This window comes from Lepus europaeus, chromosome 19 (genome assembly GCF_033115175.1).
Source record: "Lepus europaeus isolate LE1 chromosome 19, mLepTim1.pri, whole genome shotgun sequence".
Lineage (NCBI taxonomy): Eukaryota > Metazoa > Chordata > Mammalia > Lagomorpha > Leporidae > Lepus > Lepus europaeus.
Genome location: NC_084845.1, coordinates 7,455,034 through 7,482,948, shown reverse-complemented (window position 1 = coordinate 7,482,948; position 27,915 = coordinate 7,455,034). Strand labels below are relative to the sequence as shown.

Sequence of the window (27,915 nt, the reverse complement as noted above, 5' to 3'; positions counted from 1 at the left end):
TCTTCTGCTTCGCCCATTCTGTTTTTAAGGCTCTCTAATGTGTTTGCCATTTGATCTATTGAGTTCTTCATTTCATTGTGGTTTTTTGTCACTATCGCAAATTCCTGTTCCACTAGTTTTTTCATTTCATTTTGATTCCTCCTTAATATTTCATTTTCACGGGAGAGATTTTCTATCTTGTCCATTAAGGATTTCTGTAGTTCAAGAATTTGTTTTTGAGAACTTCTTAATGTTCTTTTCAATTTTTTGAAATCTGCTTCTTGCATTTCCTCTATTTCTTCATCTTCATAATCTTGCATTGGCGTGTCTTGTTCACTTGGGGGCGTCATAGTGCCTTCCTTGTTCTTGGTACCTCCGCTTCTATGTTTCTTGCTTGGCATGTTAGAGATAATTTGTGGTGTTTTTGTTTTTGTTTTTTTCTCTCGTTATACTATGCCTCTAAGTGAGCTGTCTGCTTTGTTGGAGCCTTAGGGGCTGTGATGGGTGTGGCCAGAGAGCTATGCTTGTTTCTTGAGGTTTAAGGCTGTGTAAAGAGCGACTCTCCCAGATTACTTGCTCCTTGCTGGCTCGCTCTCTCTCTCTCTCTCTTTTTTTTTTTTTTTTGACTCAGTTGGGAGTGGAGTTGAGGGTAGTTGAAATCTGGCCTCTGTGAGTATTCGTTTGATCTACCCCTGGGACCATACACAGGGTTTATGCAGCCCTCAATGTGTTCTCCAGTTTCACTAAAGATACTGAGTTTGGCTGAGCTTTACATATGTAAAATCGCGGTGCTCTTTGTTTTGCTTGGTGAGTGAAGGGAGAGGCCTCTGTTCCCCCTCCCCCCAATGTCTCGGACTTCTCAGGTCTTTGTCTTACCCTCCTGGGTTCCCGCGCTGGCGAGATTCTGTGGCTCTGGCTCCTCTCCCGCTGCTGCCGCTCGGCTCCTCTCAGTTGCTTTTCCACGCGGTGGGTTCCCTGTAAGTCTTCTGTGTCTCATCCACAAGATCCGGAAGCGTTTCCTCTGCAGTTTTATTCTTGAGTCTTTTCCTGAGGCTACAGTAATTCCACTTTTATGAAAGTTTATTTTCCCAAACTAAGGCACACGTCCTCACTATCCGCCATCTTGGCTCCGCCCCCCAAGAATGTGAAAATTTTAAGTCAACAATAGTAGTCACCATGCACATACTCCCCAATGTGTTGTACAATGTGAATTAATGCTATAACTCGAACTCAAACAGTATTTTACACTTTGTGTTTCTATGTAGGTGCAAACTGCTGAAATTTTTACTTAATATATACTAAATTGATCTTCTGTATATAAAGATAATTGTAAATGAATCTTGATGTGAATGTAATGGGAGAGGCTGTGGGAGATGGGAGGGTTGTGGGTGGGAGGGAAGTTAAGGGGGGCAAAAAGCATTGTCATCCATAAGATGGACTTTGGAAATTTATATTTCTTAAATAAAAGTTTAAAAAAGAACAGTTAACTCTATTAAAAAGGGCATTCTCATCATTAAAGGGAAGAAATCAATTTGGGAATATTTTTGTTATTTTTCATCAGCAAAAATGGGCAGAATGTTGGGTAGCATGACGATAATATTCCAGTAATGCCCACCAATCTTGAGTCTTTCTCAGGTCTATAATATGCATAAATGTCCATAAAGTTGTTGCAACAGTAAAAGAACACAAAACAAAATGCAAGCAAAAGGATAATATGGGTGGCTCTGTTTTCTGGTGACATCTGCCTGGAAAGGCTGGAGCTGTGGAGGTGCCGGGCTCTCCTGTGGTGTCTGTAGAGGAGCCCCACCATGTAGAGGCTGGACATGATCATTGGTGCCACAAACAGGACATCACGAGTCAAGATCACACTTATAAATGACCCTGAATGGCGATCCCCAGACTGCCTGGTTTGACAGTACGCATGGACAAACCCATGACCAATGACAGTGACATTCCATTTGGCTCTTACAGTTTCAATGATGTGGATGTAGATCAGCATGTTGATGATCCAGAAGAAAAGGAAAGAGGGGAAAATCCAGGTAGACAACTTAGATTTCAGCCTTGCCCATTTAGAATGACTGGGACTGATAGTGATGGCTTGAAATGCACTCAGGAGAGAGGTGGTGCAGATGGACAGACCTCGGGCAACTCTGTAGATGTAAAAAACTGTTTGACAGCCAGCATTATCTAGGAAACGTTTGACTCCAAAGGATGACAAGATCTCTGGTATTGACTGGAACACGATGGTTACAATATTGGCCCCTGTCAGGTGCATGAAAATGGAATCTATGGGCTTCTTCAGCTGAGGCTGGATTAGGAAGGCATAAATATAGTTCATAAAGAGAAGTGAATTGGCCATGACACCAATAAAAATCTGAGCTATGAGAAAAAAGCTCAAAATTTTGTCACCTGGATACATGTCAATGATGTTTCAGTTAGGTAAGGTTGGCATCCACTGAAAAATAAATAGATGGTACTGTGACATGGTGTTTTTAACACGGACCCTTTGAAAAATGTGAAGACTGACAGTTTGCTGTTGAGGGTGGGTCAAATGGTCAAATTTTCTGTTTCAGTCTTGGCTGTGCCACTTCCAGAAATAGAATAGTGGGCAGTGTTTGAACTTCAGAATACAGAAATAAGTGATATGAAGAAGGAGAACCCGGATGCTCACATCCTACATTCCCATTAGTGCATGCTGCCATCTGTGAATGACAATTTACATTACAAGTGATTTTTTTCTTCAGAGTATTAGATTGCTTTTTACCTCTGATGATATGTGTATATCCTATCCTTTCTAAAGAACACTACATTTCTGATACAAGTACAGTACTATGAATATCTGAACCTCTTTTTTACGATTTTTATTGCAAACACAATTCTTTCAAGAGAGAAACATTTAACCACTCACATATTATGATACTCTAAATACATAATTCATTTTTAAAATACAAAAGGTAATAGCATGGAGTTTTCAAGTGGGTTTTTTTTCTCCCCTCATCCAAGCAGCAGTGTTTGGAGACATATTTAGTCTCACACTTGGTGCAGAGCTCCTGTCACTTATTGGGTAGAGGCCAAGATTGCTGTTAAATTTCCCACCATGCACTAAGTTTCCTACAAGCACAGGATAGCTCAAACCACAGAACTTTTGGGCCCCAAGAAGAAGTCACATGAGACTTGATGAACCCAGTCTAGCAAATCATCACTGAGTTGTGCTCCCCGCAGCAGAAGTATAATAAACCTTTTGGCCCAAACATCTTTTGAACACTTTTAGGGGAAACAGAGTGAGCTGGATCAAAAATACAGTGAGAACAGGAATGGTATGACAGTCACTGAGGGTGACTTCTAAATTAATAACTTTTTTATATTTATCAATTGATAATTAATAGAAAAATAAGGACATTTAAAGTTCAAAATAGCAAACAACCATAATTCCTGTGACAACACTGGGAAACTTCATCATCTATATATTAATACAAAATTAATAATGTACTATATTATTGATATTTGCTCACAACATAGCTCTTACAATGCTCTCACCAACATTTGTTTCTTTGGAAGGTGAATGGTATGACAATGAACTTAGTTGTAGTACTCATCAAATGTATGTCAAATCATCCCAATATTTTAGCTATCAAATAGGCTTTTATTTAACAATTATACCAGACAAAGCTGAAAACAGTCTAAATCACAAAGTAAAAGCAGAGAATACAAGAGTCAAAAAATACCACATCCCAAGTATGTGCTGTCCAATGCATCCATATAAATACAAACACACAGTCCAAAAGTAATTGGATGGGGCATGATACCTAGGGCCAATGTTGAGCTCTAGACATAAGGTGTGTCCATTAAATATTAGACAAATGAAACTTCAAGATCATTACAATCTTTGTAGAAGAAACATGTCCAATAAAGAAGAAAGACAAAGTCCAAAATAAAGGAAGATGACAAAATACAAACTAAGCAACAGAAAGCAAGTGCATGCCAAATAACACTGGAAAACAAACATTTATGGAACAAAAGAGCAGAATATAATGAATTGTGCATGACAATAATGAAGGCTGTAAATCTGTGAGAATCAACACTAAACACACAAAAACATGAAAGGATCAGAACATGGAAGGGAATCCACCACTTACCTCTGTAAGTGTAAGTAAGACACGTAAGCAAAGGCTTCTGCAACTTCAGAACCACCAAGCAAAGACAGACAACGAAGCTGAGCAGCTCAGTTCATCCTCTACACCTAATGCCTTAACCAACACATGTGTCTCCATCAAATGCCCAACCTCCCTTTTCACTATAATGTGCACATGTAATGAATGCAGCCATACAGCAAACACTGAACCGAATGAGAACAAAGTACAAGAGTTTAACTGAACAGAATAATTTATCATAGTAGAATTATAATGAATCCTAAAAAGGAAAGGATATCTGACTTAAAATGTTAAAAATCAAGCCTGAGAAGTTAAAAATATTTTTAAAAGACAGCATAGTGACTATGTCAGATTTGGAAGGTTGAGACACATGGGCAAATCCCCAGAAAACATGACTCACCAAAAATACATTAGGATCATAGAAAGTCACCTATGTGCAAAGTTCCTCGTGACAAAACTGAGTTGCAGGAATAAATACCATTCCACCAAGCATCCAAATGATCGCCTCAATGGTGAGGAATAAACAATGTCTAAAAAATCTTCCTATGGACAGAAAAAGAGCATTCTCTTAGTCACATAATGTAGTGAACACAACACTGATTGCAACAGCTAATAAATCAAGTCTTAATGTACAGAAATGGGACTACCTACTCCATCAGTCAAATGGAGAATAACCTACACAGATTCATTATAAAGTGAATCAGTGCTCTCCAAAATGAGTCTACCAATGATCAAGAGAATTACCCAATTGGAAGGGTAAGGTGGGAATCATTTTACTAACAAACTGAGGTTCAGAAACCACGAAGACTTCTGAAGCTTCCCAGTAGTTTGTACATGTTCAATTCAAAAACCTTCAACACCAGATTTTTTGCTATTATCAATATTACATAGAAGTTGAAACTTGAATTTCCTCAGTATGTGACAATTCCCTGAAGCACTTGGTGAAGTGATTGTCATCTAACTTTAGCAGATTAGACGTGTGTTTATACTACCTCAATAGGATATTTTTTATTTGAAAGACAGAGTTACAAAGAGAGGTAGAGAAGAGAGAGAGGTCTTCCATCTACTGGTTCCCTCCCCAAATGGCTGCAATGGCTGGAGATGTGCCGATCTGAAGCCAGGAGACAGGAGCTTCTTCCAAGTCTCCTATATCAGTGCAGGGGCCCAAGAACATGGGTCATCTTCCACTGCTTTCCCAGACCACAGCAGAGAGCTGGATCAGAAAAGGAGCAGCCAGGACTAGAACCGGCACCCATATGGGATGCGGGCACTTCAGGCCTGGGCTTTAACCCACTGCACCACAGTGTGGGCCCTAGGATATTTTAATTTCTGTAAATAAAGTGTGATTTCTGAATGCTTTCTCCTACATTATACCATGAAGTAGAACAAAGAAAAAGGTGAACGGTAAGGTTAGCATTATGAAGATATGTGTAAGATCAACCACAGCTGTCATAGAGGAGAAAAATGGTTAATGTTTATATCACAGAGCAAAAAGAAAGGCTTAGCATTACATGATAAGAGATCTACAAGGTCAATGCTAACATATAATGATTATGTATTGAAAATCCTTGATTTGAATTGGATATGAGAGAAAATATCTTTTGTTCACTTTTATTTGTCATACATTTGCAAGGGTCCAATTTAAAAAGAACAATATTAATATAATTACAAAGAAATTAACAGGGTTTTTTTTACCATTTAATAAGTGTTTTAAGAAAGATACTCAGGGTCTGCGCTGTGGCACAGCAGGTTAATGCCCTGGCCTGAAGTGCTGGCTTCCCATATGGGCGCCACTTCTAGTTTCTGCTGCTCCTCTTCTGATCCAGCTCTCTGCTGTGGCCTGGGATAGCAGTGGAAGATGGCCCAAGTCCTTGGGCCCTGCCCCCACGTGGGAGACATGAAGGAAGCTCCTGGCTCTTGGCTTCATTTTGGCACAGCTCCAGACCTTGCACCCATCTAGGGAGTGAACCACCAGATGGAAGACCTCTCTCTATGTCTCTGCCTCTCTCTGTAAATCTGTCTTTCAGATAAATAAAATAAATCTTTAAAAAAATTAGATATTCATAGAAACATTGACTAAATTATTTAAATGATTTGAGAAAGTTTCAAGGTTACTGACAGCAAAGTCTGCATAAGAACTTTTATATTTCTAAAAATTTAAAGGCTGATACTACTTACATAACAGATACATGAAAACATAATAGCTAATATATTATAAGATAAAAAACCTCTAACTAGAAATGATATCAATTGATCTAGGTGTGACTGAAGCCTTTTTAAATAAAAAGGTGCACACATTAATTTGAAACAAGAAGTGATAACTTAAAATGGAATTATGCCATAAAAAGGAATATACATTAAAAGAAAAAATTATGACATGAAACTAGAGGCACATTCATTGCAGGGTCATAAACATCCAGGAAGGTACTGAAGCAAAGAGCAGAGCATAGGGCAGAAGCAAAGAACTCAGTGGACGGGGGCAGTGAGGGATCTGGAGAGGTTCAGAGACTGAGAAAGAAAAGAATGAAGAAGCGAAAACAAATGGAGGGATGACAAGAAACGGTGTCAATAAAAATAAGAACATACAGGTAAACTTCACAGAAAAAGGCTGGAAGGATGAATATGAAAACATTAAAAGGAACCTGGTGTGAGTAGGTGGGAGAGGCCTTGCCACCCTCCCACCCCAGGCTGGGGGTGCAGGGTCCTTACTGGGGTTGTCCTGCACAGGTTGGGGCTGCCTGGTACTGACTGTGGATCAGGTCCGGGCTGGTGGGACGTCTCCTCCCGGTGGACACTGGTCACCTTATCACCTGCTGCCTCCACCACCTTGTTTATTGTCATCACTTTGATGCCCCCAGGAGAGTCCCAAATCGCCCTCCCAGATGAAAAATTAATCAAGCGCAGTGGAATGTCAGTGTCTGGGGCAGCGTTTTCCCAAGCTGAATGTCAGAAAGTAAACTTCAGGATGACACACATCATCAGAAGTTCATCTCCACGCAGCTGGTGGCAATCATGTCTCACCAGTGGTTTCTTAATTTTCTTAGTCAAGACCTGATGATTGACTTTATTTTCTATTTCCAAGCTGTGATTATTTCTATGAAGTTCTGTTTTTGTCTTTATGAACTGTATTGACATCTTATGGAAAGTTACTGTTATTCTTTTTTAAACATTTATTTACTTATTTGAAAGGCAGAATAAAAGAGAGAGAGAGCTCTTTCATCTGCTGGTTCATTCCCCAAGCTGCTAAAATGACTTGAGCATGGGCCAGACTGAAGCCAGGAGCCAGGAATTCCATCTTTGTGGAACTGCTGGGGCCCAAGTGCTTGGGTCATCCTCTGCTGCTTCCTCAGGCCCCCACAAGGAAGCTGCTTTGAATGTGGGGCAGCTGACACTCTGTGGGGATGCTGGCTTACAAGAGGGAGGGTAAACTGCTGCACAGAATGCTGGCCCTTCCTGAACTTGTTCTAGTATCCTTGTTTTCTTATAGGGTTCTCTTCTAAGCTTCACACTTAAAGGACAAAAGTATTGACAAAATGTCACCCTCCCTCCCACCAGAGCCCCCAGTGCAGAGACCACACTCGACCTCCCCCAGACTCCTTCCAGAACAGCTGGCAGATAACCTGCATGGAGCAGCCTGTGAAACAGCTAAGAGGAAAGTTCCCAGTGGCTTCTGAAAAGTCTCCCTGCCCACCCACAGCAAGTTCCCTCTTCAGCCAGATAAAAACCCAGCCCCACACGCACCCTCACACAGCCTCTTTGTGAGAACAGACTCTCCTCCCTCTTTGCTACACTAAAAGTATCCTGTCTCTGTTGAGGTAGGTCTCTGTCTCCTTTTCCATCTCTTTTCTGGGGCACCCATAAGGAAGCTGCTTTGACCATGGGGCAGCTGACACTCCATGGGCAGGCTGGCTTGCAAGCAGGAGGTTAACCTGCAGCACATACTGGCTCCGACTGTACTTGTTCTAGTATCATTGTTTACATAATGGACTTTATAGGAAGGAAATTTAGTTTACTTTTCTCTGTTATCTAGAAATACTATTCTTAAGGTTGAATGTATATGGACAAGGGCTATGAGTACTGTTTCTTATTCAGTATTATTTGGGGGCTGGCATGTTGTGTAGCAGATGAAGTTGACGCCTGTGGTGCCAGCATCCTCTATGGGTGCTTTTTTGTCCTGAATGCACCATTTCCAGCCCAGTTCCCTGCTGATATGACAGGGGAAGCAGCAGAAAATGGCCCAAGTGCTTGTGCCCCTGCACCCACTTGGGAGATGTGGAAAAACGTCCTATCTCCTGGCTTCAGAAAGGCAATTCTCTAGCCTTTGGGTCCATTTGGGGAGGGAACCAGCAGGTGCAAGACCTTTCTCTCTCTCCCTCCCTCTGTCTCTCTGTAACTCTGCATTTAAAATAAATAAGTCTTTTTAAATTTTTTTAAAGCTTTGTGTATTTGAGTTACACAGAGAGAGGAGAGACAGAGAGAAAGAGAGGTCTTCCATTACTTTATTCATTTGAATGTCAACCTCAATGACTGTGATACCATTTCTGTTCTCATTATGTTTGTGAATGAATTACTTCTGTCTGCATAAGAAATGCACAAAAAATGTTGGCCAAATTTTAGATGTGCTGTAGGGAGAAAGACACAGGGATGCTTACTAAGGCTGGGTTCATCAACCATGGGTGTGTTTGCCTCTTGGTGCTAGCAAGTCTGAGGGCTGACCTGGGCATGGTGGGAATTTAGCTGCATTCTCAGCCTCTACCCACTGTGCTTCAGGAGCTCTGCAGCGTCTGAGAACAAGGATGGCTCCAAACACTGTGGGTAGATGAGGACAGGCAAATCCTCACTTGGAAACCTGTTATTCCTTTTTGTATTAAAAATTAACTAATTATTTTGATTGGTATGAGTGTTTAAAACTACTCTGAATTTGATAAAAATGTCCCTTGTTTGAAAGAGTTGTGTCTGCAGTGTAAATTCTAAAAAAGCAGTTCAAACACACACACACTAGTCTTCATACATTCAAAATAGAATATTCTCCAGAGAAATGAGACATAGGTTTATAGATTGCAAGCACTCTAGTATTCTGAAGAAAATATCACATGCAAATTCTTCATTCCCAGTGGCCAACATGTCCTCATGCTTTAGATGAGGATGTAGGATGTGAACATTTGATGTCCACCTTCTTCTTATCGTGCAACTGTACTCTGATGTTCACAGGGGGCCTGAAGTCCAGCCCCTGGAAGTAGCACAGATGGGCCTGAAATATAGATTTGAACATTTCACCACCTGTCTCTCAAACAGACCTGTTAGTCATGTTATTCAAAATAGTTCATTTTATAAAATTTATAATACAACCTAATTTTCTGAGGATGCCAAATTAACCTGATTAAAACATCTAAAGAATCATGTAATAATGTTACCAAGTGATATGATTTATACCTTTTTTCTAATATGTCAGATTTTTATTAGTGCCACGGCAAACTCATTGCTCTTCATTACATACACATACACCTTCCTAATTGAGCCTCATCTGAAGAAGCCCATTGATTCAATTTTCATGCACCTGATAGTGATCAATATTTCAACCATTATGATCCGGTCAGTACCAGAACTCATGTAATCCTTTGGAATCAAAGATTTCTTTGACGATATTGGTTGTCAAACATTTCTGTACATATCCAGAGTGATTCAAGCTCTTTCCATAGGTACTAGCTTTCTCCTAAGTGTATTTCAGGCCATCACTGTCAGTCCCAGTCATTATGGGCGAGGCTGAAATCTAAACTCTCCAAGTGCATTTTCCCCTCTTTATTCTTTCTTTGGGTCATTAACTTGGTGATCTACACCCACATCATTGGAACTGTAAAAGCCAAATTGAATTTCACTGTGGTCGGTCAGGGATATGTTAATGCATATTGTCAATCTACAAAGCTTGCAGAACATGAATTAACTTCATTCATAAGTATCCTGGTGATTCATGATGTAGTGTTCCTGGCACTGATGATCTGGTCCAGCCTCTACATGGTGTGGATCCTCTACAGACACCGCAGGAGGGCCCAGCACATTCACAACCTCAACCTCTCTTCCAAGACATCTCCAGAAAACAAAGCCACCTGCACAATCCTTTTGATGGTATTTTGCTTTGTGTTCTTCTTAATTCTTTTTAATTCAGTTTTTGACCCTTTATGGATTTTATGCATCTGAGAAAAATGCAAGATTGGAGGGTATTGATGGAATTTTAGCATCATGCTACCCGATATTTTGCCCCTTTTTTCTGATGAAACATAACAAAATTATTCTCAAACTGACTTCCTTCCTTTCAAATATGAGAATGACCTTTTGTCCACGAGCTTTCAGTGGCTGATCTGACATCATCTTCAACAGAGGAGTCTCCATCAAGATTATATGAGAAAAGAAGCCACAGGGCCATGGGGCACAGGAAATGGGGCTAGTTTGAGTGGAACTATGCAGTCCATTTAAAAACATTCATGTTTTGGAAAGTTCACATGAATCAAAATGTATTAATCTTCACATAGATTACACCGTGAAGTAACAATTTGTGTTAAATGAATGTGTCGTTTATCATTAAACTAATTTTACCTGCTTGCTTTTGTTCTTTCAAATGGAGCTACTAGAAAATACAAAATTACATTTGGGCTTGCCTTATATTTCTGTTAAATTGTGCTAATCACAATGACTTCCCTTATCCATTCAATAAATAACACCAACCTTGCATATTTCAGGGACTCACCTAGAGGTTGGATGTGCCCAGTGACCTAAAGATAAAATGTAGTAAAAAGGGCACTCAAGAATGTCTGTGATGCAGGAAAGATAGTTGTGTCTGTGAAAAGTGCTGTGAAAAAAGAGCTGAATAAGAGGATGGGAAGCTGTGGGAGATTCAGTCCTTAATATACATTGAGTACAATGCAGGGGCATCTCCCAGCATGTGTGTAAATGCATCCATAATGACCCCCTTCCCTTTTTATGCTGATGTATTTATTATCTGGATCCATTGGGAGGTCAGTGAGAAGTGTCTCTTCGTTTAAATACTCATCAGCAGGGGCCTGATTCTTTCCCATTGCTCCATGGTACATTGGCTTACACTATATTTACTTGGAAAAATCTTTTAACCAATGCAATTTTTTTCTCAGTTTCATCTTCTACATCTTAGTTTCTCTTTATTATTTACCTCATTTTTCCATTCTAGTCCCGAGGGACAGCACACTGGTGACTGTAGCTTGAACCTTTGTACAGATTTGTTCCCAAGGCTAAGGAATTTCATTCACCTGTCCAAAGGTCCTGCAACCATTCAAGAGCTCCCATTTCCCCTCTCTTCAGCTTTCTGTGGTTCAAACACATTATCTAACACCGGAAGGAGGCTCGTCCCATGCAGAAACTGTGTTCTCCATGCAACTGATACCACAGAAATACAAAGGATCATAACAGCATACTACAAATATATACAAGCAAACAGAATAAAGTAGAAATATTTCATATATTTCATTTCTAAAGACATGCGACATACTAAGATTTATTCATGAAGGGCCGGCGCCGTGGCTCAACAGGCTAATCCTCCGCCTTGCGGCGCCGGCACACCGGGTTCTAGTCCCGGTTGGGGCACCGATCCTGTCCCGGTTGCCCCTCTTCCAGGCCAGCTCTCTGCTGTGGCTAGGGAGTGCAGTGGAGGATGGCCCAAGTCCTTGGGTCCTGCACCCCATGGGAGACCAGGAGAAGCACCTGGCTCCTGCCATCGGAACAGCGCGGTGCGCCGGCCGCAGTGCGCTACCGCGGCGGCCATTGGAGGGTGAACCAACGGCAAAAGGAAGACCTTTCTCTCTGTCTCTCTCTCTCACTGTCCACTCTGCCTGTCAAAAAAAAAAAAAAAAGAAAATGTGTATAAAGAAAAAAAATAAAATAAAATAAAAAAGATTTATTCATGAAGAAAATTATACCTGAACATAAGAGAATGAGTAGGAAGATTAAGTTGTCTCCCATAAAGAAATTCCAAAACCAGCTTGCTTCACTATTGAATTAAACTGAACATTTAAAGACCAGATAATATCCTTCTCAAAGTTCTCCAAACCATGATGATAGGGAACACTGCCAAATTCATTTTAGAAGGACTATATTACTGTGATTTATTATAACAAAAAAAAAGCCAGATGAGTGCTGGTTATTTTCTATGAGTTTACCTCTCAATCCTACTAATGTCTTTTTGGGGAATCACTTTGCTATTATATTATATTTAAACATTTGTTTCTTTGAAAGCAGAATGAGAGAGCGAGATAGAGACAGAGAGAGAGAATGTCTTCTATCTGCTGGTTCTTTACCCAAATGCTCAAAATGACTGAAGCTGGTCCAGGCTGAAGCCAGGAGCCAGGAATCCCATTTATGAAACTGCTTGGGCCCAAGTGCTGCCTACTTGGGCACCCATAAGGAAGCTGCTTTGACCAAGGGGCAGCTGACACTCCACGGGCAGGCTGGCTTACAAGCCGGAGGTTAACATGCAGCACATTACCGGCTCCGACTGTACTTGTTCTAGTATCATTGTTTACATAATGGACTTTATAGGAAGGAAATTTAGTTTACTTTTCTCTGTTATCTAGAAATACTATTCTTAAGGTTGAATGTATATGGACAAGGGCTATGAGTACTGTTTCTTATTCAGTATTATTTGGGGGCTGGTATGTTGTGTAGCAGATGAAGTTGACGCCTGTGGTGCCAGCATCCTCTATGGGTGCTTTTTTGTCCTGAATGCACCATTTCCAGCCCAGTTCCCTGCTGATATGACAGGGGAAGCAGCAGAAAATGGCCCAAGTGCTTTAGCCCCTGCACCCACTTGGGAGATGTGGAAAAACGTCCTATCTCCTGGCTTCAGAAAGGCAATTCTCTAGCCTTTGGGTCCATTTGGGGAGGGAACCAGCAGGTGCAAGACCTTTCTCTCTCTCCCTCCCTCTGTCTCTCTGTAACTCTGCATTTAAAATAAATAAGTCTTTTTAAATTTTTTTAAAGCTTTGTGTATTTGAGTTACACAGAGAGAGGAGAGACAGAGAGAAAGAGAGGTCTTCCATCCTCTGATTCACTCCAAAATTGGCTGCAACTGCTGGAGTTGCACTGATCCGAAGCCAGCAGCCAGGAGCTTCTTCCAGGTCTTGCACACAGGTGCAGGGGCCCAAGGACTTGGGCCATCTTTTACTGCTTTCCCAGGCCATAGCAGAGAGCTGGGTCAGAAGTGGAGCAGCCAGTACTTGAACTGGCACCCATATGGGATGTCAGCACTTCAGGCCAGCGCGTTACCCCCTGCGCCACAGCGCCAGCCCCCTCAATAAGTCTTTAAAAAATGATTTACTTCTAGTCTGTAACTCATTATGACCGTACACTGATCACACGTGTCTAAATGATTAACTCTGGAATCCTATGGACACTCACTGTGTGTTCACAGCACGGTTGCTTTTTCCAAGTGCCTTGACAAACATGAGGAGTTTGCGTAACGGTGGGAATCACTGTTCTATGCGGTTAGGTCAAGGTGTTAAATGTCCTACTCACTGTTCTGACACCTCGCTGTTGTTCTGGGTTGTGTTTACATTAATGAGAAAAGGACGCTGGTAAGATTCCCACTGTGCTTTGCAACTCTTCCATTTTTAGTCATTCTATTGATTTATACCCCTTATTGAAATCTGATTAATTTGCACGCATATAGAAATACAAAATTTGTATTACGACAACCTCTGATATGTGGCAGCTAATATAAATATTGTGTAGGAATGAAGTGGTCACTCTGGGATATGATTGTCAGTTTCGGCCCGTGTTTACACTCCAGTGGAGCTGTGGCCTTCTTACATTTCTTTAAGCGATTTTATTCATTTGAAAGTTACAGTTACAGAGAGGAAGAGGCAGAGAGAGACAGAGCTTTCATCAGCCGGTTCCCTTCCCAAATGGACCAAACAGTCAGGGATCGACCAGGCCAAATCAAGGAGCCTGGGGGAAATGTTGGGGGTAGATTCTGTCACCACGGGATTTCTTAAGAGTGACTATTACCTTTCCAGTGTAAACACCTGTGTAGGATGGTTATTGTGTTCACCAAGCTGCAGACACGGCCTCATCAAACCTGGTATCAGGGGACTTCCCGGGGCGCCTCAGCACAGGCCCAGAAGCCTCTACATCCGGGCTCCGTCTATGACGTCACTTCCCCGCGACATCAGGGCCAGGTCTCCTGCTCGGCTCCGTGGCCTGAGCACCAGCCAGCAGACCCGGAATTGCGATGTGGCCTGCCTGTCCTGCCTTCACCCGCTCTCCAGGAAGTCCCAGGGAAGGGGAGACCACCCAGCTTCCCTGGGCTTCCCCGTTGGCCTCTGCAAGGCCGGGGGCTGCCCGCTGTGTGACCCAGGAGCTTCCGCTCCCGCTGGCGGAGGACCTCGCACCCTGGGAGCCCTCAGGCCTCCATGCAGGCCCCACCCAGGTGTGGCGCTTCTGTGCTGCCCCTTCCCCAACGCCGTGCCTGCACCCAAGGAAGAGCAGCAGGAAGCCGAGGGTTCCAAGGGGAGCGGCTCACCTGGGCATTCCAATCCAACGCCCAGGTGAGGGTTGTGAGCCTGGGGGCTGGGGGCGTGATTCTGTCCTGCGTGTGTGCCTTAAACCTGTCTCGATCTCGCGCTTGCTCTTCCCCCTCTCCTCTCCCCACACTCACACTCACATGTTGTGGTCATGAATTTGGGGGCATTCGGTGACGTAGCTTCCTCCATACTCTCCGTGGCCCGGAGGGAGAACCACCCAGACCTCACTCCCCAGCGGTTACCCACGTGGCTGACCTCTGCGTCGGGCTTGGCAGTCGCTGTCCCACGGCAGATGTGAGGGAGCCCAGTCTCAGCTCCGCCCCCTCCTGCCTCCCAACACCGCCCAGTTACCCTCCGTGCATTTCCCCCAGCTCTGTCTGGGCACGGACGTCCTGCCAACCTCAGCGTCACTGTCACACTCATGGAAAACCTGCACGTGAGAGGCCGACAGGACTGCCACGGTCAAGGCAGTCACCCTCCACCCCCCAGGCTAAGGACGGGGTGGCCCTTTGCGGCCTGGGTAAAGGACACCAGGCAGGGAGGCAGGGCTTCCTGCCCGCGTCAGCTCTCCTGGCGGCCTAGTGCGCAGGCGCTCCTGTGCGGGGACCCTGTGGTCAGCGTTCAGGAGCAGAGTTCTCGTGACTCGTCATCACTGCACGGCCCTGGTGACCCACCAACGTCTGCTCACGGTGGGCGTCTGACACACAGAGACCCCCGCTGCACGGTCAGGCTCCGTGCTGCACACTTAGTCCCTTCAGCCACCTTGGGAGCTGCATCCTGCTCTGACTCCCGTTCTGCAGAGGACAACACGGAAGAGTAGAGGGGACAAGCGGCCTGCCCCAGGTTACACAGCGGGGACACCGCGGAGCGCGCATCCGGACTCGGGCCCCTCCCCGACAGGGCCCACCTGAGCCTAATACCTGCTCAGCTCTGCTCTCAGAGAACAAACACCTGCATCTGCCGGGCTTGGCGCCCAGCGGGCACGGGCAGCAGAGAGCCCCGCCCGAGCGGCCGGCACAGGCAGGAGCCCAGGGAGCCGCGACCCTCCCCATGGCACCACAGGTAGGGACCCTGAAGAGGGCTGACCCCAGCGGAGGGCAGCGACCCGGCTCCGGCCCCTCGCTCCCCTCTGGGCCTCAGGGCTCCCTTGTGTAAGATGAAGCCAAGACCAGAATCCACCGCCACGGGCTCCAACGCGGCAGGCACACTGCAGAGTCCCCAAAGCTGGCCACCCCCTCCCGAGGGACGGCCTGGCTCCCAGCACCCAGCCTCCAGCGTGCCAGCTTCCCGGGCCCCGGGTGCCTGCTGCAGGTGCATGAGCGGAAGTGGACCCTGTCCCGTCCCTGGTCACTTGCTGATGGGTAGGTCCTGCTGGCGTTTGTCTGGAAGGATCTTTGTGTCTCCTTGGCTTCTGAAAGCCGGTTTTGTGGGTGCCTTATTCTTGGGGGTGGATTTTTGTTCCCTCTGTCCCATTGATTCCAGGCCTGCTAGGCTCTGCCGAGCAGTGCACCGTGGATTATTCTGGAAGCTCTCATAGTTGCTGGTTTTCTCCTGCTGCTTTAAGGATCCTCCTTGGCGTTGCCCTGGGAGAGTCTGTTTCCAGTACATTCTGGGGTAGACTTTTTTGGGCTTGACCTTCAACTCCTGGATATTCACATCTCTTTCCAGCTGTGGCAGTGTTCTGCGATTGCCTCTTCGAATGAGCCTTGTACTCATTTGTCTTCTTCTGACCCCTCTGAATTCTCATTTACCCGTGTATGTCCCCTTTTGATAATCTTAAGCTCCATGAACTCTGATTTTTTAAAAAATTGTTTCAAACTTTCTAGATTTCTCTTATGAATTTCTTTTTTTAAGAGAGAAAGCAGAGGGAGGGCGTATAGGAGGGATGGGAAGAGTAGAAAGGAGGAAGAGAATACCATTATAGTCAGAATTCCAAAAATTATTTTATAAACATTTATTTATTTGAAAGGTATAGTGTACAGAGAGAGAGAGAGAGAGAGATTGTCCATGTGCTGGTTCACTCCCCAAATGGCTGCTATAGCTCAGATTGGGCCAGGCAGGTGCCAGGAGCAGGGAGAAGCCACTTACTCCAGGCTGACTGGCATGATGGCGTGGGTGGAGGCAGCTGCTCTGGGCAGCCGCACGTGGCAGGTCAGGATGCCCATTATTAGCTCAGCCGGTATAGACTGAGCTATGGGGGCTGCCCATAGTGAAAATAAACCCACCACACTGTGACCCATCATCCCACTTGGGGGTTTACACCCTAGGAGGTGAAATGTCTGTGTCAGAGGCATACGGATGGTACGTGTTATTGCATCACTATTCACGAAAGCCAGACACCAAGGTACGGAACCACTCCAAGCCTCCACCCATGGATGAATGGATTTTTTTTAATGTGGCCAATGTGCACTGCAGGATATTATTCAACGATGAAAAAGAATGGAATCCTGCCACTTGCAGCACCATGTATGAGACAGGAAGACGTTGAGTGAAACAAAATAGAGGCATAAAAAGATGCCAAACATTTTCTCCTCTATGCGAATGCTGAAAATGCGGATCTCAGGTTAAAACAGAACTACATGGTGATTACTGGGGCCAAGGGAGGGAGGCTGGGGGGAGGCGGGGTGCCAGGGCCCAAAACCCCAGCAGAGTGAGTCCAAGGATTAGTGAGAGCTAAATCAGTATACATATCATTTTGATTTGCATATTCCAGCACAAAGTTATTTTAAAAAATTAAAGACTTACACCAGTTAAATAACAGGAATAAATGATTAGCCTCAAAATTATGTTAAAATATATAAACTTTCTAATTGGAAATGATGGTATAAATTAACCTGTGACTGAAGCCTAAAATAAAAATGTGAGGGCCAGCATTGTGGCACAGCAGGGTATGGTGCAGCCAGCATCCCATGTAAGTGCTGGATTGATTCTAGGCTGCTCCACCTCTGACCTAGCTCACTGCTAATGCACCTGAGAAAACATTAGAGGATACTGAAAGTACTTGGGTCTTACGACCCACATGGGAGACCTGAATAGAGTCCCAGGGTCCTGACTTTGCCCTGGACTAGCCCTGGCCATGGTGGCCATATGGGAGAGGGAATGAATGGATGGACGATCTCTCTCTGTGTCTCCCTTAACTCTGTCATATAAAATAAATCTTTTAAAATAAAAATATGTATTCATTAATTTGAAATAAAGGGTTAATTTAAAATGGAATGTTGCTGAGAAAATAACGATAGAGTATGAAAGTAACTAGTAAAATAAAATTAGAGGCACATTATCTCCAGTGTAAATAGATAATATCCATTTATGTATTGAGAGAAAAGAGGAGAGCTTAGCGGAAAAGTAAAGTAGACTTGGGAATGAGAGATCTGGAGAGCTTCAGATACTCAGTATAAAAGAAACAGTTAAATAACAAGTAATCAATATGATTTTTAAACATCTCTATCAAAACATAGTAAATTCTTCTTTCATGTTTCTAAAAAGCTTACAGAATCATCCGAATATTGCAAAAACTATTCCAGAAACTTAAAACACAGGAAACATTCAATGAAACATGATGAAGGACTAAACAAAGTGTGTCAATGACAATAATAGAAATACAATGTGTAAGATAGCTCTTCCTGATCCTAGTTGCAAAAGTTCAAAGTGTTTGAAAGATAAATATTTGGCCAGCACCGTGGCTCAATAGGCTAATCCTCTGCCTTGCGGCGCCGGCACACCGGGTTCTAGTCCCGGTCGGGGCACCAGATTCTGTCCCAGTTGCCCCTCTTCCAGGCCAGCTCTCTGCTGTGGCCAGGGAGTGCAGTGGAGGATGGCCCAAGTGCTTGGGCCCTGCACCCCACGGAAGACCAGGAGGAAACACCTGGCTCCTGCCTTCCGATCAGCGCAGTGCGCTGGCCACAGCGCGCCGGCTGCGACGGCCATTGGAGCGTGAACCAATGGCAAAGGAAGACCTCTCTCTCTCTCTCTCTCTCTCTCTCTCTCACTGTCTACTCTGCCTGTCCAAAAAAAAAGGTAAATCTTTGCTTTGAATTTTGCTCTGATTTTTCCATTTGTGTAGAAACTACCATGTATTCTGAACCTGCTTGAGCTAAATCCAGATTCTGCCAAATTGGGGTGATCCAAGTGAACAGATTCCAACACAATCAAATAGGAAACAATTTTCAGGGGTTTTGTGGGTGCAGAGCAAGAAGTCTGCAGACCACTCCATAGGACCTGGTTCACTCATCATCTGCTGCCAATGGAAAAAGGGGCAGAAAACATTTCAAAGGAAACGAATAACCTTTGCTTCTCCCAAGCCCCCCCAAAGGAGTGGCCTAAGAAGTTATATATTTTTAGCATATAAATATGGGAAGCTTCAAGCATCAGGGTTTCTACGTAGAGATAAGTCCCCTGTGTGTGTGTGACAGACCGCCTGTGACCCCTGAAATGTCATTGTGATGCCCTAACCCCAAATGTGATGGTGTTGGGAGATTCGACTGTCACGTAATTACAGTAAGAAGGAGGCCATCAGGATGGGTCTTGACCTGTTATGGTTGTTCTTGTGATAAGAGGAAGGGAGACCAGTGCCCCTCTGACTCCACACACACACACCCAGGAAAGGCCACGTGAGGGTACAGCAAGAGGACCACCATCCCCAAGCCAGATGAGAGCCCTGCCAGGGTCCGGCCGTGCTGGCGCCCTCATCTCAGACGCGGGAGGAAATGAATTGCTGCTCTTCAGAGTCCACAATATTTGTCAAACTGGCAGCCTGGTTAGACTATGTGTTCAGGAACAGACGCATTGAGCAAAACTTCTAGGGACCAAGGCAGTCTGGGCCTGTCAGCTTTGCCTTGTAGGTCCCTGTAGAGTTTCTTCACTGCTTTTGTTATCCAAGTTGAGGAAACCGGGCACACATCAAACATGGAGACAAACAGCTCTCACTCCGAGGCCTCTGCAGGGCCTCCCCGGCACAGCCTCCGCATTCGGGTCTGTCTATGACGTCATTTCTCTGCGTCCTCAGGGCGGTGCCTCCTGAGAGGATCCCGGACCCAGCACCGCGCGCAGACCCGGAAGTGCGATTCACCTCTGAGCGGCCAGCAGCAGGTGGGGGGCAGGGGGCACCCTCAGAACTCCCAGCAGCCACCGCTGAGGCAGGGTGCAAGGGGAGCAGTTGCAGGACCACGTGGGAGGAGTCGCGTGGACCGCTCCACAGAGACACAGGAACGATGGACAAGAGAGGACGAGCAGACAAGGGCAGTGAGGCCTTGTTAGTCCAGAGCAGGCACCACGGGCTGGTGACGGGGCAGGTGTGAGGGGCTGGAGACAGCCGCACTCGTGGGCTTCCTGACGTGGGAGCTGGTGTGTCCGTGTGCCCACTAGGAAACCTGTGGAACTAGATCAGTTGCTGAGTATATCCGGGACTTTCAAAAAGAAGATTCAGAAAATACTTTTGAGCAAGAGCATGTTCAACAGTGCAACCTGAGATGAATTTGGAAATTCAAGGAAAAGAAAACGTCAAACCAGTGATCAAGGAAATGAAGCCATGACGGGGAGAAGGGCAGAGGATGGGGTTATGAAGACGCAGAGACAGCCCTGCGTTTTACTGTACGTTAAGGATTGAAAACCTCAAGACTTCCCATCCTCTTGATCCTCTATTCTCATTGTTTTTATTTTTTAAAGATTTACTTACTTGAAAGTCAGAGTTACACAGACAGAAGGAGAGGCAGAGAGGGGGGAGGGGTCTTCCATGCACTGGTTCACTCTGAAGATGGCCACAATGACTGGAGATGTGCAACCCAAAACCAGGATCCAGGAGCTTCTTCCAGGTCTTTAGCACGGGTACAGGGGCCCAAGGACTTGGGCCATCTTCTGCTTTCCCAGGCCATAGAAGAGAGCTGGATTGGAAGTGGAGCATCCGGGACTCCAATTGGTGCCCATATGGGATGCTGGCACTACAGGTGGCCTCTTTACCTGCTATGGCACCATATCGGCCATAGCTGTTTATATATTATATTTTTCCTGCATCACAGAAATTCTTTAGAAATCTCTAGTTCCTGTGTATTATTGCTTTAGTTCACCTATGCTGTCCATCTACATGGGTCCTTCAAATGTATGATTTGAGTATTTTGTTGTTTTTTGATGGATTCTTAGGAACAGAAATCTAAGGCAAGCATATGTGTTAATTTTGTATTTTTGGTTTTTTTTAACTTTTATTTAGTAAATATAAACTTCCAAAGTACAGTTTATGGATTACAATGGCTCCCACCCCATAACTTCCCTCCTACCCACAACCCTCCCATCGCCCGCTCCCTCTCCCATTCCATTCACATCAAGATTCATTTTCAATTATCTATATACAGAAGATCGATTCAGTATATACTAAGTAAAGATTTCAACAGTTTGCTCCCACATAGAAAAACAAAGTGAAAAATACTGTTTGAGTACTAGTTATAGCATTAATTCACATTGAACAACACATTAAGGACAGAGATCCCACATGAGGAGTAAGTGCACAGTGACTCCTGTTTTTGACTTAACAAATTGACACTCCTGTTCATGGCGTCAGTAATCTCCCTAGGCTCTAGTCATGAGTTGCCAAGGCTATGGGAGCCTTTTGAGTTCGCCAACTCTGATCTTATTTAGACAATGTCATAGTCAAAGTGGAAGTTCTCTCCTCCCTTCAGAGAAAGGTACCTGCTTCTTTGATGGTCCATTCATTCTACTGGGATCTCACTCGCAGAGATCTTTCAATCTTTCATTTAGGTTTGTTTTTTGTTTGTTTGTTTGTTTGTTTGTTTTTGTTTTTGCTAGAGTGTTTTGGCTTTCCATGCCTAAAATACTCTCATGGGCTCTTCAGCCAGATCCGAATGACTTAAGAGCTGATTCTGAGGCCAGAATGCTGTTCAGGACATCTGCCATTCTATGAGTCTGCTGTGTATCACTCTTCCCATGTTGGATTGTTCTCTCCCTTTTTTATTCTATCAGTATTAGCAGATACTAGTCTTGTTTGTGTGATCCCTTTGACTCTTAGACCTATCAGAGCCATCAATTGTGAACTGAAATTGATCACTTGGTGTAGTGAGATGGCATTGGTACATGCAACCTTGATGGGGTTGTATTGGAATCCCCTGGCACATTTCTAACTCCGACATTTGGGGCAAGTCTGATTGAGCATGTCTCAAATTGTACATCTCCTCCCTCTCTTATTCCCACTCTTATATTTAACAGGGATCCCTTTTCAGTTAAATTTAATAAAATATTTATTTTATTTATGTGAAAGAGTTACAGAGAGAGGTAGACACAGAGAGAGAAGTCTTCCACCCACTGCTTCACTCCCCCAGATGGCCACAATGGCCGGAGCTGTACCTTCTGAAGCCAGGAGCCTCTTCTTTATCTCCCAGGTGGGTGCAGAGGCCCAAGGACTTCTACTGCTATTCTAGGCCATAGCAGAGAGCTGGATTAGAAGAGGAGCAGCCAGGACTTGAACCAGCACCCGTATGGGATGCCGGTACTTCAGGCCAGAGATTTAACCCACTGTGCCACAGCATTGGCCCCAATTTTGTATATTCTTGTAGCTGAATTAAAAAGCATAAAACTAGGGAGATACAACTCACTTTAATAGCATATAACACTTTATCTTAACCTATATGTAATCAATGTGAAAATTAATTTGTAAAATTTTATCAAAAAATATTTTAAAATGTGAATGTATATAAAAAGTAACTCAACTGGAAGTAGCCCCAATTCCAGTGCTCCACAGTTACATGATTCTTTTCCTCGTAAGATCTTTGTAGAGACCTCTCTGTTGAAGATGTCAGATCAGCCACTTAAAGTTCTCTGAGGAAAGGTCATTCTCATATTTGGAAGGAATGAGAGTAATTTGGGAATCATTTTGTTATTTTTCATCAGAAAAAAGGGACAGAGTGTCGGGTAGCATGTTGATAAAAATCCACTAATGCTCTCCAACCTTGTATTTTTCTCAGTTCTATAAAGCACAAAAAGGGTCAAAAGGTTATGTAAAAAATAGAAGAAGACAAAGCAAAATACCAGCAAAAGGATAGTGTGGGTGGCTCTGTTTTCTGGAGACATCTGCCTGGATAGGCTGGAGCTGTGGATGTGCCGGGCTCTCCTGTGGTGTCTGTAGAGGAGCCCCACCATGTAGAGGCTGGACATGATCATCAGTGCCACAAACAGGAGATCGTGAAACACCATGGAACTTACAAATGGTCCCGGATAGCGCATGTTCATCTTCTTGCTTTGACAGTATGCATTGACATATCCCTGACCAACCATAGTGAAATTCAGTTTGGCTCTTATCTCTTTAATGACCTGGATGTAGATCAGCATGTTGATGACCCAGAAGAAAAGGAAAGAGGGGAAAATCCAGGTGGACACTTTAAACTTCAGCCGTGCCCATTTAGAATGACTGGGACTGATAGTGATGGCCTGAAATACACTCAGGAGAGAGGTGGTGCAGATGGAAAGACCCCGGGTAACTCTGTATATGTACAAAAAAATTTGACAACCAATATTGTCCAAGAAACGTTTGACTCCAAATGATGACATGATTTCTGGCATTGAATGGAAAATAATGTTTAAAATATTGGCCATTGTCAGGTGCATGAAAATCCAGTCTATGGGCTTCTTCAGCTGAGGCTGCATGAGGAAGGTGTAAATATAGATCATGAAGAGCAGTGAGTTGGCCGTGACACTGGTGGACATCTGAGCTATGAGAAAAAAGCTATAAATTATGTCACTTGGAAACATTATCTCGATGATGTTTTCAAAGTTTTAATTAGGTAAGTTTGGTCTCTTTGGAAAAATAGATTGCACTGTGAAATTATTAAAAAATGGTGCCCTGTTGAAGGATATGATGCCTAGCAGCTCAGTTTGGGAGATGGGTGCTAAAATGTTCAAATCTTCTACGTTTCAGATGCAAGGGACTGGATTCCAGGCATCCTTTAAGTTTGGATTGTAGAGGTAGGTGATATGAAGAAGGTAAAATTCAAGTATTCACATCCTTTACTCTCTTATATTGCCACAAGGACTTGTTGGCCTCTGTGAACAAAGAATTTGCTTGTGATATTTCCTCAGAGTCCTGGAGTGTTATCAGCTCTAAAAATATGTGTATATTCACCTTTCTGAAGAATAATCCATATCTATTGCATGAAATGTAGTGTGTGTATATGAATTGCTTTTGTAGAATTTACCGCTGGCGCTGCAGCTCACCAGGCTAATCCTCTGCCTGCGGCGCTGGCACCCCAGGTTCTAGTCCTGGTCAGGGTGCTGGATTCTGTCTCAGTTGCTCCTCTTCCAGTCTAGCTTGCTGCTGTGGCCTGGGAGTGCAGTGGAGGATGGCCCAGGTCCTTGGGCCCTGCACCCCCATGGGAGACTAGGAGGAAATACCTGGCTTCTGGCTTCTGGCTTCTGATCAGCGTAGTGTGCCGGCCACAACACGCCAGCCGTAGTGGCCGCTTGGGGGGGTGAACCAACGGAAAAAGGAAGAACTTTATCTCTCTCTCTCTCTCTCTCACTGTCTAACTCTCTGCCTGTCAAAAAAAAGGAATTTACACTGTAGACACAATTATTTCAAATAAGAAAGATTTTTAACACATTATATAGACAACTTTAAAAGTTCAACAATCACATGTCATGCCAATCAAAAATAGAATTGGGGCTTGCAAAGGGATGTTGCTGGTAAAGCTGCTGCCTGTGCCTCCTGAATCACATGTGGGCACTAGTTCATGTCCCGGGTGCTCTACTTCCAATCCAGCTCCCTGCTAATGTACCTGAAAAACAGCAAAAGATGGCCCAAGTCCTTGGGCCCCTGCACTCACACGGGAGACCCAGAAGAAGCTCCTGGCTCCTGGCTCCAGGCTTTATCAGCTCAGTTCCAGCCATTCAGGCCTTTGGGGAGTGAAGCAGTGGATGGAAGACCTCTCGCTCTGCCTTTACCTCTCCTTCTCTCCCTGTGTAACTCCGACTCTCAAAAAAATAAATAAAAATCTTTAAAAAAAAAAGCAAAATTATCATGGTCCATCAAGAGAAAACATACATGTTGATGCACAGACTATACCTGGACCTGTTTTGATTTCATTTTTTCTGTATATACAAATATCTGTATGTAGATAAGGACAGATGCACATAGCAAGTAAGCAAAAAGAGAGTGTCACAGAGATGAAAGTAGAACTAAAATTTTTAAATTCATACAAAAATTATATGATAAAGAAGAGGATAATATTTAGGCAACCTATTCAAAAAATTAAAAAGTAGCTTAAAATAAGTGATATCAGAAATAAAAGATGAGACATGGAAACTGATACTACAGAAATATAAAGCATTATAAAAATGTACTACAGACAAAGATATACAAGAGAAGACCATGAGCTAGAAGTAATGAATCAGTTCCTAAAAACATACAACTACTTAGACTGAATCACTAAAAAATATGAGTAAAAGTAATAAATAAATTCCTAGAAACATGCAAACTACCAACATTGAATCACAAAGAAATATTAAATCTGGAAGGGAATTTCTTTATATTCTTAGAATTGTATCTATGAACTCTGTTGAATATGTTAAAAATGATTAAAATTAAAACATTTTAAATAAGAAATATTAAATCTGAACAGAATAAAATGCGTAAGATGATTGGCAGTCTATCACAGGGGGAAAGGTACCCTTAACTACTGTTGGTGGCAATGTAAGCTAGTTAAAGCTACTGTGGAAGACAGTATAGATACCTCAGAAACATGAATATAGTCATACCATATGACCTAGCCATCCCACTCCTGTTATCCAAGGGCAATGAAATCAGCATATGAAAGAGCTATCAGTTTATTGCATGTTTATTGCAGCTCAATTCACAAAGCAAAGACATGGAATCAACGTAATTGCCTGTAAACTAAAGTCTGGATAAAGAAATTATGGGATATGTACACCATGGAATACTACAGAGAAATTAAAAAATGAAATCCAGTCATTTGTGACAACATGGATGAAGCTGGAAAACATCATATTTAGTGAAATAAGCCAGTCCCAAAGGGACTAATACCATAAGTTCTCCCTGACCTGTGATAATTAATAGAGCACCTAAAAGGCAACATGTAGAAGTGAAATGAACACCCTTTCTTTTCCTTCATTTTATCTCATTTTACTTACCCTTTTTTTCCTTCATACTAATTGGTGAACTTCTTACTTAACATAGAGTTATCCATATATGTATAAAATTAATTGAATATAGATCTTAGTTAAAAATAAGAGTCAGAATAAGAGAGGGAAGTGCAAGAGGGTTGGGAGTGAGGGTGGAAGGGTGGGAGGGCAGAGGGAAGAATCACTGTGACCCTAAAGTTGTAATTGTGAAAAGTATGAAGTCTGTAACTGTAAAGCTGTATAGTGCTGCATACATTCCTATGGACCTACTTCTAAGGGTACAGCTTAAAAACTTGCCATGGGACCTTAAATCCCCTTAAGACCAGTGCTGAAAATAGTATTAAGTGTTAAAGTGAGCATATGCATAGGATTAAATGTTAAAGTGATCATATAAGTAGGATAAGTGTTTGGTAATAATAATAGGCAGAATTAAAAAGGAGTGGAAGCTCCAACATGGGGAGCAGTCCATACAGCAGACTCATAGAATGACAATTGCCTTAAGTAGCGCTCTGACCTCAGAATCAACCCTTAAGATATTCTGGTCTAGCAGAAAAGCCCAGAGGAGCATTTCAGGCATGGAAAGCTAAGACACTGTTGCAAAAATTGATCTACATGAAGGATCTCTGTGGGTGAAGCCCCAGTGGAAAAAAGCTGCCACCAAAGAAGGATGTACTTTGCTTTGAAGGGATAAGAGAGTGTCCCCTTTCCCTATGGCCTCCTCAAAATATGAAGGAGTTTGTGGATCCAAAAGGCTTCCATAGCCTAAGCAGCTCATGACAACAGCCTTGGGTGATCACTGACATTATAAACAATGTTGATTTTTAAATGAACAACAGGAGTCACTGTGCACTAACTTCCTATGCAGGACCTCTGTCCTCAAAGAGTTGTATTAAAGAATTATTGTAAAACTTGTTCTCAAAGAATTACATCATTTTAGGTTATTAAGTGGAGGATATTCTTATGTCACACAAATTATAATAATATCTATGTGGTCACAAAAGCTGTACCATTGTTGTACTCCATTTTAAAGATAATTAAGTTTTAAAAAAAAAGAAAGCAAATTACCATCCAGATGCAGTGACTTTGAATAGCCCTTGTTTGGACCATTGAGGAACAGCTTTAGTTTTTTTTTTTTTTAATGTTTTTCATTGTTTAGCTTTTTTTGTTTTTGATTGGATTTTTTAACTTTTTTCATTTTTTTCTTTTTCTCTATTATGGAAAGTGTTGAATCCATTATCCAGAAGAGAGTTAATCTTCTCTGCATAATGTTCAATTAAAATATATCTTAATAATAGGCCGGTTCGCCAGCACCGTGGCTTAACAGGCTAATCCTCCACCTTGCAGCGCCAGCACACCAGGTTCTAGTCCCGGTTGGGGCACCGGATTCTATCCCGGTTGCCCCTCTTCCAGGCCAGCTCTCTGCTATGGCCCGGGAAGGCAGTTGGGCCCTGAACCCGCATGGGAGACCAGGAGAAGCACCTGGCTCCTGGCTTCGGATCAGCGAGATGCGCCGGCCGCAGCGGCCATTGGAGGGTGAACCAATGGCAAAAAGAAAGACTTTTCTCTCTGTCTCTCTCACTATCCACTCTGCCTGTCAAAAATAATAATAATAATAATAGGCCGGCGCCGCAGCTCACTAGGCTAATCCTCTGCCAATCGGCGCCAGCATACCGGGTTCTAGTCCCGGTCAGGGTGCCGGATTCTGTCCTGGTTGCCCCTCTTCCAGGCCAGCTCTCTGCTGTGGCCCGGGGGTGCAGTGGAGGATGGCCCAAGTGCTTAGGCCCTGCACCCCATGGGAGACCAGGAGAAGCACCTGGCTCCTGCCATCGGTTCAGCGTGGTGCGCCGGCCACAGCGCGCCAGCCGCGGTGGTGATTGGAGGGTGAACCAACGGCAAAGGAAGACCTTTCTCTCTGTCTCTCTCTCTCACTGTCCACTCTGCCTGTCAAAAATAATAATAATAATAATAATAATAAACTGGGGGGTGGGGCAGTGCCATGGCTCACTTGGTTAATCTTCTGCCTGTGGTGCTGGCATCTCATATGGATGCCAGGTTCTAGTCTTGGTTGCTCCTCTTCCAGTACAGCTATCTGCTGTGGCCTGGGA

General features: G+C 43.6%; 2 protein-coding genes and 1 pseudogene across 2 annotated transcripts; 1 reads left to right on the top strand and 2 right to left on the bottom strand.

The window, feature by feature from the left end:
• Positions 1-1,492: 1,492 nt before the first annotated feature.
• LOC133747595 (vomeronasal type-1 receptor 4-like) lies at positions 1,493-2,338 on the bottom strand. Its single transcript, XM_062175924.1, has one exon. It carries the CDS (start codon positions 2,336-2,338, stop codon positions 1,493-1,495), a length of 846 nt encoding a protein of 281 aa, XP_062031908.1.
• A 7,199-nt stretch (positions 2,339-9,537) lies between these two features.
• LOC133747594 (vomeronasal type-1 receptor 4-like) lies at positions 9,538-10,485 on the top strand (annotated as a pseudogene).
• An 11,992-nt stretch (positions 10,486-22,477) lies between these two features.
• Positions 22,478-23,380, bottom strand: LOC133748852 (vomeronasal type-1 receptor 4-like). Its single transcript, XM_062177898.1, has one exon. It carries the CDS (start codon positions 23,378-23,380, stop codon positions 22,478-22,480), a length of 903 nt encoding a protein of 300 aa, XP_062033882.1.
• Between the last annotated feature and the right edge of the window lie 4,535 nt (positions 23,381-27,915).

Coding starts and splice junctions, on each gene's coding strand:
- LOC133747595 (XM_062175924.1), bottom strand. CDS start 2,338: ATGGCCAATTCACTTCTCTTTATGAACTATATTTATGCCTTCCTAATC.
- LOC133748852 (XM_062177898.1), bottom strand. CDS start 23,380: ATGTCCACCAGTGTCACGGCCAACTCACTGCTCTTCATGATCTATATT.